The following is a 21,271-nucleotide window of genomic DNA, read 5'->3' as shown; positions in this document are numbered from 1 at the left end:
GAATAACAACAACCTCCTAACACTGATAGAGTATAAAATAGATCAGTACATGTAAAATTTACAACAGATCAATAGATATTGCCCAATATTAGTAATGCCCTCAGCTAGCACCTCTTCCAGAGAAGGTAATGGTACCCCACTCCAGTACTCTTGCCTGGAAAATCCCATGGACGGAGGAGCCTGGTAGGCTGCAGTCCATGGGGTCGCTAAGAGTCGGACATGACTGAGCAACTTCACTTTCACTTTTCACTTTCATGCACTGGAGAAGGAAATGGTAACCCACTCCAGTGTTCTTGCCTGGAGAATCCCAGGGATGGCGGAGCCTGGTGGGCTGCCATCTATGGGGTAGCACAGAATCGGGCTCAACTGAAGCGACTTAGCAGCACCAGCAGCGCCTTTTCATGTTCTGCTCCATTTCTTCCTTTGCATGTATCAGCAGTTTATAGTAAGTTAGTGAGTTTTCAGTATATGAAAAATGTATTTTCAACATATTTTGAAAAATAACCAAGATGAGATGGGCAGCATTCACAGGACTGTCTCCCTTCTGAATGTCCATCTCTCCCAAGGAAGAAGGAAGAAACAGAAACTAGCGGACTTTAAAAGAGGAAACATAGTGGTTTCCTCCTACTCACTCTCAGACTAACTCTGTGAGTTTGGGCTCACATGTCCAGTTTGGCATCACTTACAAACTCGTAACTAGGGTTTTGAGTTCACTTAAAAATTGATCTCACTGATTTAGTGATACCTCTTAGAGTGATGGGCTTCCCAGGTGGTGCAGTGGTAAAGAGTCCTCCTGCCAATGCAGGACATGTAAGATATGTGGGTTTGATTCCTGGTTTGGGAAGATTCCCTGGAATAGGAAATGGCAATCCACTCCAGTATTTCTTGCCTGGAAAATTCCATGGACAGATGAGTCTGGAGTGCTACAGTTCCATAGGAGGTCACAAAGAGTCAGGCATGACTAAGCATGCACATGCATACACTTAGAGTGATTAATCATACCATTATTCTTTTTCTCTACGAATTATTTCTTTATCACATTTGTATGTTTTTCAATGAAAGATTCTTTAAAACAGTCATAACGAAGCAATTCCTAGAGAAACACAATGATGGGATGATTTCTCTAAGTGTTATCACCAAAGCTAACATGGTCAATTCCAGAAGCAATACATGGAAACCATACACTTCACTTTTGAAATAAACTCATGTTTATTTCCTTTTATAGAAACCTCCAAATGTAGTTTAAATAAAGGTAGATCTTAGTATTATCTACCACTTGTACCACCTCATCATTTTTAGAATTTAGATTAACTGCCCCTCTGTCCATGGAACAATATATTCTGAAATTCTAGACTAATTTTGCTACCTGAGAATCCATGAAAAAAGATCTCAAACTTGGAAACAAACAGGAAAATAATTAACTAGTATTTCCAGTTTTTTTTAAGATGTCATAATTTCACCATTAAATAGTCCTGTGAGTTCAAGATCAGCAGATCATCCTACCTTTGTTTCACATTTGATGGTTAACTAATCTCCCCACCTCTTCTCTTTAGAGTTTCACTATAAAAAGACTCACAAACTTAAATGAAATCAGAGGTGCACTTCTTTTCAGGCAGGAAAAGGTGAAGCAATAGCCCAACTTAGGAAAATAAAATCCCCACAGTTGCTGGACAGCAGGGTGGGTGTGTAAAGACTGTATGCTGACATCCTTCAGAAACCAGAATTACTGGATGGAAATTGTCAAACTCCAAAATTTGCCTGCTCACAGTCAAGGTTCATCTGTATATTACAGATTTCAGAGCTTCCCTGGAAAGGTGACACTAAATGACACATACACCAACTCAAAATAACACAAACAATCAGTCACTCAGATTTGCGCAATAGAAAAATTTTTTTAAGAAATACACCACACTTCTCTGAAAAGATCAATAAAACATTTAGTAGTTATTTTTTCATGTCAAAGAGTATTTTTGCTGTTTTCCTCTAACAGTATTATAGTGTCTGGTCTTACATTCGGTCTTAATTTATTTTTAGTTTATTTCTGTATATAGTATTAGGGAGTGTTCTCATTTCATTCTTTTACATGTAGCTGTCCAGTCTTCCCAGCAGCTGGGAAGAGACTGTCTTTTTGAAAAGACTGTCTTTTCTCCATTGAAAAGACACACTGATTTAGTGATACCTCTACTGCACATTCTTGCCTCCTTTGTCATAGACTTAGTGACCATAGGTGTGTGAGTTCATCTCTGGGCTGTCTAGCCTGTTCCATTGATTTATGTTTCTGTCTTTGTGCCAGTGCCATACCATCTAGAGTACTATAGCTCTGAAGTGAGTTGACCAAAAAATTCATTCAGGTTTTCCCATAACATCTTATGTAACAAACTTTTTGGCCAACTCAGTATCTTAAGTCAGGGAACCTGATTTCTCCAGCTTCATTTTTCTTTCTCAAGAGTGCTTTGACTATTCGAGGTCTGTGCTTCCATACAACTTATAAAAATTTGGACTCTAATTCTATGAAAAATGCCATTGGTAATCTGATAGGAATTTTACTGAACCTGTAGATTGCTTTGGGTAGTATAGTCATTTTCACAACATTGATTCTTCCAGTGCAAGAACATGGTATATCCCTCCATCCAGTTGTGTTGTCTTCAGTTTCCCTTGTCAGTATCTTATAGTGTTCTAAGTACAGGTCACTTGCCTCCTTAGGTAGGTTTATTCTTAGGTATTTTATTCTTTTTGTTGCAGTGGTAAATGGGATTATTTTCTTAATTTCTCTTTCAGATTTTTTGTTGTTAGTGTATAAGAATGCTGCTGCTGCTGCTAAGTTGCTTCAGTCATGTCCGACTCTGTGCAACCCCATAGATGGCAGCCCACCAGGCTCCCCTGACCCTGGGATTCTCCAGGCAAGAACACTGGAGTGGGTTGCCATTTCCTTCTCCAATGCATGAAAGTGAAAAGTGAAACTTAAGTCACTCAGTCATATCCGACTCTTAGCGATCCCACAGACTGCAGCCTACCAGCCTCCTCCATCCATGGGATTTTCCAGGCAAGAGTACTGGAGTGCGTTGCCATTGTCTTCTCCGTATTAGAATGCACATGCTTGTTTTTTAAAAGCATAAGACTGAGCTAGGTTCTATGAGAAATTAGAAGTCTGTCTACAGTTTAGACGTCTAGAGTTTTTGCCATCTAATTTGTAAAACAATGGAAAATACACAAAGTACTTTGTATTAAAATACACAAGACAATGGAAGCTTAATAGTCAAAATTTTTCTTTAATGGTAAGGAAATTCAAAGAAGTGGGGAAAGGGAGAACATGAAACAAATAACAGAAAATTCTCTAGAAATGAACCTATCCACATAAAAAGTGAGCAAATGCTCTAGGGTTCTGTTAGCTGCATTTATGCTACAGCATTAAAATGGCATAATCACCAATAAATAACCATTATCACATTCCAGTTATATATTCTACCTTTATAAACACTTTCCTGAGAAATGCATAGCATTTTATTGGTATAATCTGTCACATCTTTAAGTTAATAATGAAAAACTACTATTGTCTCCACATCGTGGATGTTCCCTAAGACTAGGAGAATAAAATGAACATTGGAGGGTAATTAGGGTAATTAATTCACCAGGTCACTAGTAGAATTTGATCCCACAGCTTTAACATCTAATTTAGTGTTCTGCTAAGGACAAGATACTGTATCTAGTTGCTCACAGTATTAGGGAAAAAGAAAAAATAGAAACATGAGGCATTATATTGTTGGTTTTCATCACCATCATCAATACACACATTTTAAGTGCACTCATGTCATCAGTATTTTCCTAGGAGGTAAACAAAGTCAGTTAAACTGATAAGCTCCCTTTAATGACCTGCAATGTTAAAAATGTACACACATATATACTCATGCTTACACGTTACATTTAATAAATTACCTCTTCTAAGACATTCCACAGTTCCACATCCATATGATCATTAAAGGGATCCAGATTTTCCCTCATTGTTCCAGTAAATAAAACAGGTTCCTAAAATGCAACAAAATAGTGAATATTTTTACCTTAACCTCTTTTCATTTTATTCCAGTGCTTACAGAACAGAAATAAAATATAAAATATCAAAATTCACTGTGATTATTAATAATAAAGTTTCAAATGTATGTTTACAAAATAGTATCTCTAAAATAATTTTCCATTTTACAAAGTATGCTACAAAATATCCTCTGGACTATTGAATACTAACAGAAGGTAGTGTTGAAGAAGTCCTTTCATATTAAGAAAGAAACTGAAGAAGAGTAAGGAAGATTTGTTTGTTTGATTTTAAATATCTTCCTAGTAATAAATATCTGCTTAAACACAAACACACACAATGAAGATATAATTATTTGAGAAACTTTACATCAAGATCTACATAAATTAACTGTCAATCCTGGTGTGATGCTGGGAAACATCAATAGCATGATTAGTTGAAGTTTGTGCCTCAAAGCAAAATTATTAACTATTTTCACATTGCACTGAAGAATAAACTACGATTCCTTTCTCCATTTGGTAAAACAGCCTTCTGGGTGGGGACTCTCTTTATAGGTGTGAATGAACATCCCCACATGTGCAAAGAGAAGTCAGCTCCTGGGGCCTGTGGCTCCTCTTTCTAAGGAGAGATCTCCCCTGGTCCTTCACCAGCTGATCCCATGTTCTCTCACCTATGCATCAAGAGAGAATGCCTCACAGAACCTCGTTACTAACTGAAAAGCCAGGAGGACCTGAAACCCATTGTGACCTGTGTCATAATAACATTATTTTAATTTAATAGCTCTTCCTATTCATCTACTTTAGGAGGAGCCACAGGTAAATTACTCTGGAAATATATGCCTCCTCTTGTGCCTCAGATGTTAAAGAGTCTGCCTGCAATGTGGGAGATCCGGGGTGATTCCTGGGTTGGGCAGATCCCCTGGAGAAGGAAATGGCAGCCCACTCAGTGTTCTTGCCTGGAAAGTCCCAAGGATGGAGGAGCCTGGCAGGCTACAGTTCATGGGGTCACAAAGAGTCGGACAAGACTGAGTGACTGCATTTTCTTTCTTTTCTTTCTTTCTGTGTTTAAGAGAGAATCTTGTACATAAGCTCATGTAGGCCATTTAAGTTTCTTCTGGAAGGCTCTAGTAACCCAGGACACAGAATATGAGCAGCAGAGAAGAGTCCAATTGGCTCCTTTCAATGAAGGGGGCAGACCAGGGATGCACATGTATGGGAATAAGAGGAGACCTGACTCTTCCACAACTGCGTGGGAACTGGTCAAAATCACCATGTTCAAATCCTGCCTGGCCTTAGAGCTATTCTGTTCCTCCTCATTTCACAAAAGCCTGAGAAGGAAAATGAATATAGATATTTCTTCACTCCAGCCATGAAGAAGAATGACAGCCTCCCACATCGTCTTTCCCTATTGTCCTAGTTTTAAGTCTTATAAGAGAGAAATGGATGCAGAAAACACATGGTGTGCCATCAAAAAAAAGATGTATCCCCTAAGTAGAATCCAAAATTAGAAAGACTTTATAAAGGGAGCTTCATTTGCACATTGTTGAGCAAGCAGCGAATATGCCTCTGAAGCACTGAAAATCACAGGTCACAGGATGTTTCAAAATGATACTGAATTGAACTGAAAAAATCACAAGAACCACATTTAAGGCCTCCTTTAAAACTCTGGAATTTAGGACCAAAGACTAAACAACCATCTAAGCAATGCTAAGAGTTCCTTGTCAGGGAATAATCATCACTCTACTCCATTTAGAAAAAGTTTTTATTCTTTGTAAGATTCCAACATGCAGGCAATTTCTTTTTCCTTTAGCTGTTTCCATTAGATTTACACAAATGATGTCACCAGGAGAGAGGAGACTGGTCTGGCATATTCCTCCACCTTCCCTCCAAGGCTCTAAACTATGGCAGGATTTTACTCTGGGGCCCAAAACAAGAGTCTCTTCAAGCATTCGTGTTTGAGGAGATAAAGGACTTGAAAAAGGCCAGCTTAAGTAACCAGCTTTGAGCCCAACTGGGAAAAGTGAGATGGGGTCTCTCTGCTTACAATGATGACAGGAATGCTTCTTTGCCCATCCTGGCTTACGTGACCTGACCATTTTTTCTCTCAGGTTCCTCTCATAAAGTAAGTTCACATCCTGTTAAGACATCTAAGGTAGGAAGCATCCACCTGGTTTTCAAAGTATAGTCTATAAAAGTGTTATCTAAGATAGTCTAGGAAAAAAAATCAGCTTATTTTTTAAAGACCTTTCTTCTTCCTTAAACAATGAAAAGCCTCACAGTATTAGCACATTTGTGAAGGGCCGTTTTGGGGATTCAGGAGAATAGGCACAGTGTCCCCATTTAAAGTTCAATCACCAATTTCATAATTAGAGCCTCTATTTATTGTTAACTCCTTCACCTTCTCTTCAGAATACTCCTTGAAGAGGATGAAGTTCTTCAAAGACTAGGGGACTAAAGCAGGATTCTTTGCAGGAGGAGTCCCTCACTTCTGAGACCCTGACCAGCACCTGCAGCTGCTTCAGACTGAGCTTTCATCAGAGCCCTCAGACACTATGTAGGCCTTAAGGAGGTTCTGTTAATTATCACCAAACTACTGCTGAATGTCATACAAAAAACAGAAATTGAGCATTTCCCATTGTAATAAGGGTCCCTGCTCAAGTCTATACCATCACTCTAAAAGGATATATTGAGAATTATGCATGTTTATTTAGCAGTATTAACTGGAAGAATATAGTTTAGTAAATAAGACTATTTCTCTCTGCTAAGACATTTCAAAATCAGTAAAATTTTAATCCAAACTTGCTGAATAAAAAGAATGACTAATTAAAACATGAACTGATTGAAGTTATATTTTTCTTTAAAGCCAGCAGGCAATTTGTGATCAGTCTGTTTTAATATGTCAGAGCGTTTTATGCATGGTGTTCATTTCAGTTTCTACTCATTCTACTTCCAACATTTGCCAAATAAGAAACCATTATCTTCAAAAAGTAATAAATGTGCTCACAGTAGACATATACCACAAGGGCAAATAAGGGTCAAATGAGTGATCATTTCTGATAGATATTATTAAATTACTCACCTCTAAGCAATAAAGTTAATGAATTAATCTTATAAATAAGTGCAGGCAGAACACTTCATTGTAGAGATTTATGGTAGGAGACACAACCTTCATGTAAATATACACTAAATTTATTGTCTCATGTGTATTTTTTCTGAAAGTACACAATTAAACCCCATATAATAAGAGTAAGTGGCTCAATGGGTAAAGAATCCACAATGTAGGAGACATGGGTTGGATCCTTGGGTCAGGAAGATCCCCTGAAAAAGGGAACAGCTATCCACTTCAGTACTCTTGCCTGGAGAATCCCATAGACAGAGGAGCCTGATGGGGTACAGTCCACGGGGTCACAAAGAGTCAGACACAACTGAGCGCACACTTGCACAGCTGGCACCACAGAGTCAGGAAAACAGACACTTATTCAATGTAATATTTTAAATGAAGCATTAGATTAAAAACTGTTTTTCATCATGGTTTAAAGTTTACACTATTTAAATTTATCATTTGTGCTATATTCTGGAGTAATTTTTCCCTTTCTCACTAAAATACCACAAGTTCATATTGGGTGTGTGTGGAGAAATTAACTGACAAAATAGCGTCATTCAGGCTCTCCTGCCCCACTCTCTCCCCGCCTCTTACCTTGTGTTCTGTAAACAACCTCCCTGCTGACCTTGGTAGCACTGGGCCTGAGCACCCACTTGATCATGGGCTACTTTTGTCTGTCTTAATATAACAGTAGTCTTTGAAGACCTGGCTGCTGCTGCCCAGAGAGAAAAAACCTTTGTGTAGTCCCCACAGCTCCTCAAGTCTTCTTCCAGCTTCCCCAGTGACACCTTATCTACCCTGGGTCTAATGAACCAAGTGAGTGGCAAGACAGTGTGTGACCCAAAAATGGCCACTCTGATTCAGAACATTTAATGTAGTAAATTGATAATCCCTCAGCATAACTGCAGGACTGGAAACAGCAATCATACTAAACCTTTCGTAAAGAGTGCTAGAAGACAAGCCTCTCATTATCTTACAAAGGCTAGCCACTAGACTTCAGATGCTTAAACAACCTGAGATGAAGGCAAAAAACACACAAGTGGTTTCAAACAAAGCAGATAAAGCACAGCACTGTGCCCTGATCATCTCAGTCCCAAACCAGGAAACTGCCTTCCACTAAAGTATATTCTCAAGTGTATCTACCACTGCTGCTTCCTTCATAAAATGTAGAAAGGCTACATTTTCATTTCTAATCTGAGTAGAAAGGCTACATTCTCATTTCTAGTCTGAGCACCTTATTTAAAGGCAGCTAGTGTCTCTTGTTTCAAGAACGTGGGAATCACATGAAGTTGCTTTAAGCTTGTTTTCTTTTTCTTCTTTTTTAATCCTAAACCCTCTGAATGAACTGATCATCACCCATAAAGTGAGCGTAGGTCGCTCAGTCGTGTCCGACTCTTTGCGACCCCATGGACTATGCAGTCCATGGAATTCTCTAGGCCAGAATACTGGAGTGGGTACCCTTTCCCTTCTCCAGGGATCTTCCCAACCCAAGGATCGAACCCAGGTCTCCCACAAGGCAGGTGGATTCTTTACCAGCTGAGCCATAAGGGAAGCCCAAGAATACTAGATTGAGTAGCCTATCCCTTCTCCAGTGGATCTTCCCAACCCAGGAATTGAACCAGGGTCTCCTCCATTGCAGGTGCATTCTTTACCAACTGAGCCATGAGGGAAGCAGTTATGATCATCACCCATATTCAGATGAAAACATTCTTTTCCAAGAAAGGAAAAAGAATTTAAGTCCCATAAAATCCTTCAGGGGCTCCAGGAAGCAGTTCCATGGGATTTAATGGAGACTTCAGTGTCAGGAACAAAGGGCCAACTGCATTAGGCTAGATTCTAGCTGTATATCTTAACAACAGTAAAGAAATGTATAGTAATCCACCTATTTTCTTTTTCTTTTTCTCAAGAAGAAAAAATGGAAAGAAAGCCAGTTAATCACAGAGAAGTCAGAGAGACAGCTCTAGTTCACCTTCAACCTACTGCAGAAAACTCACAGAACAGAAATAAGAAAGAGCAGAGAGGGCTGTTTAAAAACTACCACGTTTTTGCTTTGATTTAAAAAAAAACTATTAAATATAAAAATGAATCTGATTTATTATGATAAAGATGATGGCTGCTGATCTATGCCAGCACTTGCAGTGTAAACATAAATACTGAATGTGCATGGAATCCCTCTTCAACTGCAAACATTTCCTTTGTGCCAACAGCATAAGGGGCTCACAGTCCAGAGAATCATCTGAAGAGGTTCTGAAATTCGTTTTCCAGGTCCTTTCAGATAAGCAGCTACTCCTGAATATAATCTCCCCTTGATATTCTTTCTGCAGAGCATACTTAAAACTAAATACTTCAGGTTGTGAGCACAAAGGATACATACACTTCAGCTACCTGTTCTGTTTAAAGAAATTATTTAGGAAGCAGTTTCATTTTTGCTTTTTCCTGAAACTGTGAACACAAAGTGAGGAGTACTTTCTTGAGAATACAGTATTTGTCTCTGAAAGTTCCCTACCGGACTCCAGGACCGATGGTCTATGTCACTACTCCCCTGCCTCTGGTTCCTAGGCAGGTCCTTAATGCTGCCACACCTACCCCACTTCTGATCTGCTCATGGCGGGGTCAATAGTGATGGGGGTAAGCCTGGGAGACAGAGAGAGAGAGATGACCCTGGAAGCTCACCACTGCTCCTAGGATCACAGGGGAGCAGGGAACCAAGGAGGATAACGCAGGCCTGGATCACCTAAGTGGGGCAACTCACAGAAACAGCTCCCCCTCTACAGAGTCTGCTCTCAGCTTCCCAGGTTCCCTAAATCAGGATGTTGAGACACAGGCATCATTGCTTCCTATTCATTTCAGGAGAAAAGGGATGTAAGCTCTTTGTACTTAAACAAGTAGCTTAATTAACCAAACCAACAGATTTTCTCCACCTCCACAGCCAGCTAGACATTGTAAAGAGAAAGGGCTTTTGGCTGGGGAGGAGCGAGATTTTGAGACTTCCCTGACACTTATTAGCCCATGATGTATAAGTGAATAAATCTGTTTCTAAACAGATACTGTCCAAATAACAGACATAACATTAGGAGTAGTATCTTCCAGTTTTGCTCTATACTTATTCATGTTTGTTATGGTTTGGGGAATCCTTTTGAGTGGGTTGGTAGGAAAAAATGGGAAAATATCTGATGAGAACATCATTCAATTCAACAAACATTTTTAAAAAAGGACAGTTTATTAGCTATTTGGTTCAGATTATGTTACAAATCTCCCTGAGCCCTAATTCCATTACTGGAAAATGGGCTCTGCTGTGAGAACCTGAAACAACAATGAAGCTCCTAAAGTGATGTTAACATGGACAAGAAGCCCAGTCCAAAGGGATGACAATGAGGAGCCATGTCTGGAAACTGCAGGTACAGTCAGTGAATCATGATATCAATTGTGGGCTTGTGACCATCATTTTGTCTTTTGTATGAACTAAAATAGAACATATATAAATAGAAAATATTGGAGCACAGTGAAAGAATAACATTGTTTCATAAAATTTTTGTTTCTCATGTGAGTCTCTGTATGTGTGTGTGTGTGAGAGAGAGATGTTTGCAAAAGCATGAAATCACAATATGAAAAAGTTTGACTGTGGATCACAGTCAACAGCATGTTGAAGTCACTAACAGAACAGTTAGCTGCTCAGGCTCTGGAGTTGGGAATCTCCTCAAATTTGAATGCTGCTTGTATATTTTGTAAATTGATTCCTTGTTGGTCACATCATTTGTAAGTATTTTCTGCTGTTCCATAGGTTGTTATTTGTTTTGTTTATGGCTTCCTTTGCTGTGCAAAAGTTTTTACATTTAATTAGGTTTCATTTGTCTATTTTTGCTTTTGTTTTCTTTACTGTAGGAGATGGAACCAAGAAAATATTGCTGTGATTTATGTTAAATAGTATTTGGCCTATGCTTTCCTCTAGGAGTTTTGTAGTACCTGGTCTTACATTTAGGTCTTTAATTCATTTTAAGTTTATTTTTGTATATGGTGTTAGAGAACATTCTAATTTCATTCTTCTGCATGTTGTGTCCAGATTTCCCAGCATCACTTATTAGAGAGACTCTGTTTTCTCCCTTGTATTATATAGTCTTACCTTCTTTGTCTTAGATGAATTGACCGTAAGTGTGTGGGTTTATTTCTCAACTTTCTATCCTACTTCACTCATCTCTATGTCTGATTTCTGTGCCATTACCATTCTGTTTCCATTAAAGTAGCTTTTGAAGTATCGTCTGAAGTCACAGCGTGTGATTCCTCCAGATCTGTTCTTCTTTCTAAAGACTGTTTCTAGTATTCAGAGTTTTCTGTATTTCCATACAAATTTTAATCTTTTTTGTTCTTGTTTTATGAAAAATGTTGTTGTTAATTTGATAGGAATTGAACTCAATTTGTAAGGTGCCTTGGCTAGTATGGTCATTTTAACAATATTGATTCTTCCAATTTAAGAACATGGTATATCTTTCCAACTGTTCACATTGTCTTAAATTTATTTAATCAGTGTCTTACAGTTTTCTTTTGCCTCCTTGAGTAGGTTTATTCTGAGGTTCTTTTTCTTCATTTTCTCATATAAATGGGTATTTCCCTTAATTTCTCTTTCTGCTTTCTTGTTGTTAATGCATAGAAGTGCAACAGATTTCTGTATATATAACTGCTTATACATCTCAATATCAAAAAAAACAAACAACTCAATCAAAAAACAGACAGAAGACCTAAGAAGAAGTTTCTCCAAACAGGAAATACAGATGGCCAAGAGGGACATGAAAATATGCTCAATATCACTAATTATTAGATAAATGCAAATTCAAACTACAATGAGGTATTGCCTCACATCAGACAGAATGGCCATCATTAGAAAGCCTACAAAAAATAAATAATGAAGAAGGTATGGAGAAAAGGGGATCCTTGTACACTGTTGGTAAATTGGGAATGTAAATTGGTGCATTATGGAAAACAGTAAGGAAATTTCTTTAAAAAAAAATGAGTTATCATATGACCCAGCAAACCCATTCCTGGCCATGTATCCAGAAAAGACAAAAACTCTAATTCATAAGATACATGCACACCGATGTTCACAGCAGCACTAGCTACAAGACATAGAAGCAACCTAAATGTCCATTGACAAATAAACTGATAAATCAGTTGCTTCCCTGTCTTGTAAGTAGTGCTTATAAGACATTAAGCATCTCTTTATCAGTTCAACTGATAAAAGCACCTCTTTATCAGTTCATCTGTCAATGGACATTTAGGTTGCTTCCATGTCTTATAAGTAGTGCTAACAAGTAGTATGCATACATATATATATGTGTGTATATATATATATATAGCACTATATATATACAAACACACACACACACACTATATATATATATATATATATATATACACACACACACACACATATACACAGTATATACACACAAAGACACACACATGGAATATTACTCAGTCACAAAGAAGAATGAAATAATGCAATTTGTAGTAACAAGGATAGACCTAGAGATTATCATACCAAGTAGGTTAGACAAAGACAAATGTAGTATTATATCTCTTATATGTAGAATCTAAAAAGATGATAGAAATGAACTTATTTATAAAACAGAAATAAACTCACCAACATAGAAAACAAACTAAAGATTATCAAAGGGCAAAGCAGGGGGGAGAGATAAATCAGGAATTTGTGATTAACAGATACACACTACTGTATATAAAAAAAAAATGAACAAGGATCTATTGTATAGCACAGGTAACTATACTCAGTATTTTGTAATAACCTATAATGGAAAAGAGTATGAAAAAGAATATACCTACTCACACACATATGTATACACACACACACACACACACACACACACACATATAAAATTGAATCACTTTGTTGAACACTTGAAACACTGTAAACAACCATACTTCAACTTAAAAAAAATAAACAGACATACACAGAATTCAAATCCTGACTTTGATGCTTGCTGCTTACCTGGGCAGTGGGTTAAGCTCACGGTTGCTGTTGTTTAATCACTAAGTCATATCTGACTCTTTTGCAACCCCATGTACTGTAACTGCCAGGCTCCTCTGTCCATGGGATTTCTCAGGCAAGAATACTGGAGTAGGTTGCCATTTCCTGCTCCAGGGAATCTTCCCAACCCAGGGATCAAACCCATGTCTTCTGCATTGGCAGGAAGATTCTTTACTGCTGAGCCACCAAGGATGCCCTAAACTCACATGTCTTGGTTTTTAAATCTGTCAGATAAGGAAAACAGGAGGATTGTGAGGATTAACTAGGACATGGTAGTGAAAGAAAGTGAAGTCGCTCAGTCGTGTCCGACTCTTTGCGACCCCATGGACTGTAGCCCACCAGGCTCCTCCATCCATGGAATTTTCTAGGCAAGAGTGCTGGAGTGGGTTGCCATTTCCTTCTCTAGGGGATCTTCCCAACCTGTGGATCGAACTGGGTCTCCCGCATTGCGGGCAGACACTTAACCATCTGAGACACCAGGGACATGGTAGGGAAAAAGGCTAAAACCTGTTAAGGATTCCACAAACCTTTGGAAATATTACTAATACCTGTGTAGCTTGCCAGAGTCTGCAACAAGCACTGGAGCAACAGAAATGAGAGACACAGGCCCCATCCTCAAGGACAGGGAGATCATAGTCAAGAATGTGGGGAGGGCTGAGAAAAAGGCCAGAGGTCTTGGTGGGGGACTGGAAAGTATGAGTGGGTACAGGGTGGTGGTCAGGAAAGAAGTTAGTGGGAGGGGAATATGAAATCAAAACAAAATTAAAAATTGATATTCTTTCTTCTTGGTCCTCATAGAAAAGAGCTTAGACATATTTTTCTGTTTTACTTTTCCCCAAAACTTCTATTGTGTGTGTCAGGTTGGTGGGGGGTGTTTTTCTGGTTTTTATTTTTTGCTTTACTGTTTAAATTTATATAAATAATTTGGTTTATAACCAATAAAGAAAATCACACACACAAAAACATAAATAGAAATTGAAAAGCAAAATTGTTTTCAGAATGTGTTACTCTTTTTATTTAAGTAGAAATAATCTCTGAAAGTCCAGCGCCCTAATCCTTAAGAATAATGATAATTACTACTGACTGAGCTTTCTCAAGAACCAGATATGGGACACAAACATTTTCTCACCCAGCTACATCTTCACAACACATCTGTGCAGCAGTAATTCATAGATCTAGCTTAAGGACAAGGAGTCTGAAATTTGGAAACTGAGTGACTTCATCAAGTCCTCACAGTCATAAGTGGCAGAGCAGGAATTAAAATGTGGGTCATGTTCAAAGGATTAATCTCAAAAATATACAAGCAACTCTTGAAGCTCAATTCCAGAAAAATAAATGACCCAATCAAAAAATGGGCCAAAGAACTAAACAGACATTTCTCCAAAGAAGACATACAGATGGCTAACAAACACATGAAAAGATGCTCAACATCACTCATTATCAGAGAAATGCAAATCAAAACCACAATGAGGTACCATTACACGCCAGTCAGGATGGCTGCTATCCAAAAGTCTACAAGCAATAAATGCTGGAGAGGGTGTGGAGAAAAGGGAACCCTCTTACACTGTTGGTGGGAATGTAAACTAGTACAGCCGCTATGGAGAACAGTGTGGAGATTTCTTAAAAAACTGGAAATAGAACTGCCATATGACCCAGCAATCCCACTTCTGGGCATACACACGGAGGAAACCAGATCTGAAAGAGACACGTGCACCCCAATGTTCATCGCAGCACTGTTTATAATAGCCAGGGCATGGAAGCAACCTAGATGCCCATCAGCAGATGAATGGATAAGGAAGCTGTGGTACATATACACCATGGAATATTACTCAGCCGTTAAAAAGAATGCATTTGAATCAGTTCTAATGAGATGGATGAAACTGGAGCCCATTAAACAGAGTGAAGTAAGCCAGAAAGATAAAGATGATTACAGCATACTAACACATATATATGGAATTTAGAAAGATGGTAACGACAACCCTATATGCAAAACAGAAAAAGAGACACAGAAGTACAGAACAGACTTTTGAACTCTGTGGGAGAAGGTGAGGGTGGGATGTTGCGAAAGAACAGCATGTATATTATCCATGGTGAAACAGATCACCAGCCCAGGTGGGATGCATGAGACAAGTGCTCGAGCCTGGTGCACTGGGAAGACCCAGAGGAATTGGGTGGAGAGGGAGGTGGGAGGGGGGATCGGGATGGGGAATACGTGTAAATCTATTGCTGATTCATGTCAATGTATGACAAAACCCACTGAAAAAAAAATTAAATTTGAAAGACTTTCCACATAAAAAAAAAATAAAATAAAAAAAAAATAAAATGTGGGTCATGTTGACATTTGGTCTAAACCCTTAAACATTCTATCCCTGGCTTCCTTCTGTATCATTTCCTGAGAACTTTACACATTGTGGGGTCTCTCCAGAAACTCTCTTTAATCAACCAACATTGTGCCTTGGAGACAAAGGCATATACACTGGAATAATAAGTTTTGTAGTTATAATGGTTGGTGATCATTATCTACCTGAATACAAAGTTTAGCACTGCTTTGTAATCATGTTCTCCTCCTCCTCCGGAGTGTGTACCCAGAGCATGATCAAAAGTAGGGTGGAGACTGATGGAATAGAACCAAAACCTGGTGATGTCAAGGGATGTTTAGTCTTCGCTCAAATGTGATTCCAAATATTACCAGCAGGGCCAAGAATCATCCCATTTTTCTTTATTGATAAAGTTCTCTTATATACACAAGCATACAACCTTTTTTTTTTTTTTACTGAGAGGTATTAAAAATAACACAGGGCACATTTATAGATTCTTTCATCTGAGGATATAAAAGGACTAAGACACATCCACTATTTCTGCTAACTAGTCTCATTTGATTCATTTCAGAGACTGGTACAATCAAAACTTGGGAATCTAAACTCCTTGCATTCTACTGCAACCACTAAGTCATGAATCTGGTAGCCAGAGGAAATCTTTAAATATAAGGGTTACAGGTGCTGAAAATTTCTTCCCATTTTTCCTGAAAGGGATATCTTTTAAAAACTATTTTTAAACTGTGGCAAAATAGCGTGGCTCAGTGGTAAAGAATCTGCCTGCCAATGCCTGCAATGCAGGAGATGTGGGTTTGATCCCTGGGTCGAGAAGCTCTGGAGAAGGAAATGGCAACACACTCCAGTATTCTTGACTGGAAAATCCCCATGGACAAAGGAGCCTGGTAGGCTATAGTCCATGTGGTGCAAAAAGTCAGACATGACTTAGTGACTCAACAACAACATGTAATATTTACCACTTTAATGACTTTATGTGTACATTTAAGTGGTATTAAATACATTCTCATTATCATACAGCCATCACCACCATCCAGCCACAGACTCCTTCCATTTTGCACAAGTGAAACTCTATAGCCATTAGACAACTCCCCTCCCTGCAACTCCAGGCACCCACCATTCTTCCTGTCTCTATGAACTGACTGATCCAGGTACTTCATATTAATAGAATTATACAGCAATTATCATCTGTGACTGGCTTATTTCACTTAACATAGTTTACTCAAGGTTCATCTTTGTTGTAGCATGTGTCAGAATTGGCTTCCTTTCTAAGGCTGAATTATATTCCATTATATATATATATATATATATATATATACACACACACACACACACCATGTTTTGTTTTTCCAGTTATCTGTCAATGGAACCTTAGGTGACTCCATGTTTTTGATATTGTGAATAATGTTGCTATGAACACAAATATATAGACATCTCCACATGACCCTGCTTTCAATATTTGGGGTATATACCCTAAAATAGAATTGCAGGATAATATGATAATTCTGGTTCCAAATTGGGAAAGGAGTATGTCAAGGCTGTATATTGTCACCCTGCTTATTTAACTTATATGCAGAGTACACAGGACTGGAAAAGGTCAGTTTTCATTCCAATCCCAAAGAAAGGCAATGCCAAAGAAAGTTAAAACTACTGCACAATTGCACTCATCTCACACACTAGCAAAGAAATGCTCAAAATTCTCCAAGCCAAGCTTCAACAGTACATGAATCATGAATTTCCAGATGTTCAAGCTGGATTTAGAAAAGGCAGAGGAACCAGATATCAAAGTGCCAACATCCACTGGATCATCGGAAAAGCAAAAGAGTTGCAGAAAAACATCTACTTATGCTTTATTGACTACGCCAAAGCCTTTGACTGTGTGGATCACAACAAACTGGAAAATTCTTACAAAGATGGGAATACCAGATCTCCTGATCTGCCTCCTGAGAAATCTGTATGCAGGTCAAGAAGCAACAGTTAGAACCATACATGGAACAACAGACTGGTTCCAAATCGGGAAAGAAGTTCGTCAAGGTCGTTTATTGTCACTCTGCTTATTTAACTTATATGCAGAGTACATCATGCGAAATGCTGGCCAGGATGAAGCACAAACTTGAATCAAGATTGCCTAGAGAAATATCAATAACCTCAGATATGCAGATAATGCCACCCTTATGGCAGAAAACAAAGAAGAACTAAAGATCCTCTTGATGAAAGTAAAAGAGGAGATGAAAAAGTTGGCTTAAAACTCAACATTCAGAAAACTAAGATCATGCCATCCAGTCCCATCACTTCATGGCAAATAGATAGGAGAAACAATGGAAATAGTGAGAGACATTATTTTCTTGGGCTCCAAAATCACTGCTGATGGTGACTGCAGCCATGGAATTAAAAGACACTTGCTCCTTGGAAGAAAAGTTTTGACCAACCTAGAGAGCATATTAAAAAGCAGAAACATTACTTTGCCAACAAAGGTCCATCTAATCAAAGCTGTGGCTTTTCCAGTAGTCATGTATGGATGTGAGAGTTGGACTATAAAGAAAGCTGAGCACCAACGAATGTATGCTTTTGAACTGTGGTGTTGGAGAAGACTCTTGAGAGTCCCTTGGACTGCAAGGAGATCCAATCAGCCCATCCTAAAGGAAATCATCATGAATATTCATTGGAAGGACTGATGTTGAAGCTGAAACTCCAATACTTTGGCCACCTGATGCGAAGAACTGACTCATTTGAAAAGATCCTGATGCTGGGAAAGATTGAAGGCAGAGGAGAAGGGGATGACAGAGGTTAAGAGGTTAAGATGGTTGTATGGCATCACTGACTCAATGGACATGAGTTTGAGCAAGCTCTGGGTATTGGTGATGGACGGGGAAGCCTGGTGTGCTGCAGTCCATGGGGTCACAAAGAGTTAGACATGACTGAACTATTGTATTGAACTGAACTGATGATAATACTATTTTTAACTTTCGGGAGTTTCTATTGTGCATATTTATATAATTCAGCCTCTAAAACACTCCCTAAAAATCATATTTCTTTAGCAAGAAGAACAAAAACAATGAACTAAAAAAACCCCATACAAAATAAACAAAAACAAAGAATTAGAACAAAGGAAAACAGAATCAGAGCCCAGGAAGAGATGATCAGTTCAAAGCTTCATCATCACAACCATCATGAATGGGGTCTACATGAAGCACCACACATGCACTGGCCCATTTAGCCCTCACATCAGCTCAATGAGTTGGACTGTTAGCTGCCTTGTAAGGGAGAAAAAACTGAGGTACAGAAAGATGGAATTCCAAGTCCCCTGTTCTAACTCATTATTCTGTACTGCCTCCCTGGTTAAAATAATTTACTAATAGCTGAATTCTAAAATACTCCCCAAAGCATCTATACACCCTATAATTCTCAAAGCCCCACAGTTTCACAGAAAGTCCTCCAGGGAGATAATCACCCTTGAAAAAGTGGCTTTATTTCCTGCAACAAAATTCCATCATTAAAACACAAAATTCAGGTTTCCCTATAGGAACCTCTCCAGTGCTGCACAAACCAGTTATCATTTTGTCTTAGAATTATGTGGTTATCAATAGACAAAATCATGACACCTAAAAATGTCTAAGTCCAGAAATCTGTTTGGGTCAGCTATTAAATAACATGCACACAAAAGAAACAAATGAATGAATAAACAAAGTCTGGTATCTGATAAAATGCCTGTTGAAAATACTTGCTGCTAAAAATATTCTCTATTTGGAGAAAAAGGATCAGCAATTTGAAAAAAAAAACCAATCAAATTAAAAGCAATTAAATCAGGTGCCTCATAAAAAGAACACACGAGAATACTCTGATGTGCATACCTGAGATGCAACTGTCATTTTCTTCCTTAAATCGTGAAGTCCAATGTCATTTGTCCAGATGTCATCAACCAGAATTCTACCTTCAGGCTCTGACAATCTAAGAAGGGCAGCGATGACAGAACTTTTTCCAGCTCCTGTTCTTCCCACGATGCCAACCTGTGAAGAGATCCAGGAAGGATTAAGGATTAACAGTATGCAACCAACCTAGCAGAAAATCTGATTGCTGAAGATGATTTCAGAAATTTCTATATAAAGAGTAGTCTCTAAGTTTCTCAAACATGGATGGCACTATTGATATTTTGTTGAGGGGATGGGGGACTACCCTGTATATTTCTGGAGGGTTAACAGTAGCCATGGACTCTACCCACTGGATACCAGAAGCACCCCACAAACTATGGCAACCAAAAATTTCAGGCACTGACAAATGTCCCCTGGTTGGGACCCCATGGTCACAAGACAAGTTAAAACTAACAGAATCAATACACTAGCAGTGAAAAGACAGCAGTCTTCTAAGTGGTCCGTAAGAAGTCAGCTTATAAATTAGCTTTATCCCTACCTGTCTGGGTATTTTGACTTTTAGAATTATGTGGGTAATTTTACAGAGATGTCAAGTATAGTCAGAAGTGTGATATATAACCAAATACTCACTTTTTCAGGGATCTGTTATTTAAGAGGAATTATTCTTTGGTAGAGAAACTAAATCACTTATGTTAAATATTTTGATTATATTCTATCTTGAAAGGAAACATCTTAAAATTATAAAATGCAGTTCTCAGTGTCTTAAAAGACAGTGGCCAATAGACAGAATACACATAATGAGTCAACGACAACACAAACAATGTTTGCTATTTATATGGGGCTTTTCATTTGAGCAGCTCAAAAGGCATTTTATAACAAATTAATACTTACAACTGAATCTTGGAAAGATACATGTCAAGTGTCAGTCTAGTTATTAAAACCAGAACAGAGATAGGGAGTTTGGGTTTGGCATGTACACACTGCTATATTTAAAATGGAAAACCAACAAGGGCCTACTGTATAGCACAGGCAGCTCTGCTCAATGCTATGTAATAATCTAAATGGAAAACAATTTGAAAAAGAATACACACATGTATACTTATAACTGAATCACTCTGCTATACACATTAAGCTAATACACCACTGTTAATCAACTATAATATAAAATTCAAAGATGTTTTTAAAAAGCAGAGAAAAACTAAGTGTACTAACAGTAAGATTAAAGAGTCTGTATAATATAGGTAAAATGTTGGTGGGGAATAAAACTATACTGTAAAGACTCACTTTTAACTGTGTGCATTCAATATGTATGCAGAGACTTTTTTTCTGACCAATGAGCTTGCTCAACTGCAAATTCCCTGGTGGGAGCTTCCCAAGAGATGATTTCATCTCTATTTAGGGATTTGGGATCGATGAAGGGTATAAGACATGCGTTCAATCATTTGTCAATTAACTCAGTAAGTTTTTAAAACTCTTGGATTCAAACAGAGAACTAAATTTTTCTGAGCACTGTTATCAGAATGCCCATGCTCAGAACCTTTCATATTTTCTCACTTGACTATCTCCAAAGTATTGAATCTTAAGTCTGTAAAATCAGTCATGGCATTTAAAAAAATAATTTATCATTACAGAGGTTAAATGTGAGAAAAGAGGGCTTACCTAATTTTATTATCTTTGTAGCCATTTTGTACCTTATATTAAACTCTAATTTATATAATATAGATGGACCAGTCTCTGTACATAGGTAGGTCTAGGGTATGTATGGATGTATATGTGTGTGTGTGTGTATACATATATATATATATATGAAACGCCTGTGCTCTGTGTACAGACAGACCTCAACGATATTGCAGAGTTGGTCCCAGACCACCTCAATAATATAAATATCACAATATTGACACTATATTAT

At 38.1% G+C, this 21,271-nt stretch overlaps 1 protein-coding gene across 5 annotated transcripts in view; it reads right to left on the bottom strand.

Moving 5' to 3' along the window:
* The window catches only part of LOC133049270 (ATP-binding cassette sub-family C member 4-like), a 374,395-nt gene that overhangs the window by 19,199 nt on the left and 333,925 nt on the right, over positions 1-21,271 (bottom strand). For all 5 annotated transcript variants that reach the window (XR_009691259.1, XR_009691260.1, XR_009691261.1 and 2 more), the window contains 2 exons: positions 19,345-19,500; positions 3,934-4,023 (listed from right to left, as the gene is read on the bottom strand). Coding sequence is in view for 2 of the 5 variants with exons in the window: in XM_061133239.1 (XP_060989222.1) it covers positions 3,934-4,023; positions 19,345-19,500 (246 nt within the window). In the remaining 3 variants the exon portion in view is untranslated. The remainder of the gene's footprint in view (positions 1-3,933; positions 4,024-19,344; positions 19,501-21,271) is intronic.

The sequence above is a fragment of the Dama dama genome, chromosome 30 (genome assembly GCF_033118175.1).
Source record: "Dama dama isolate Ldn47 chromosome 30, ASM3311817v1, whole genome shotgun sequence".
Taxonomy (NCBI): Eukaryota; Metazoa; Chordata; class Mammalia; order Artiodactyla; family Cervidae; genus Dama; species Dama dama.
The sequence above is the reverse complement of the archived record's forward strand: the minus strand, read 5'-3'. Positions and strand labels throughout refer to the sequence as shown.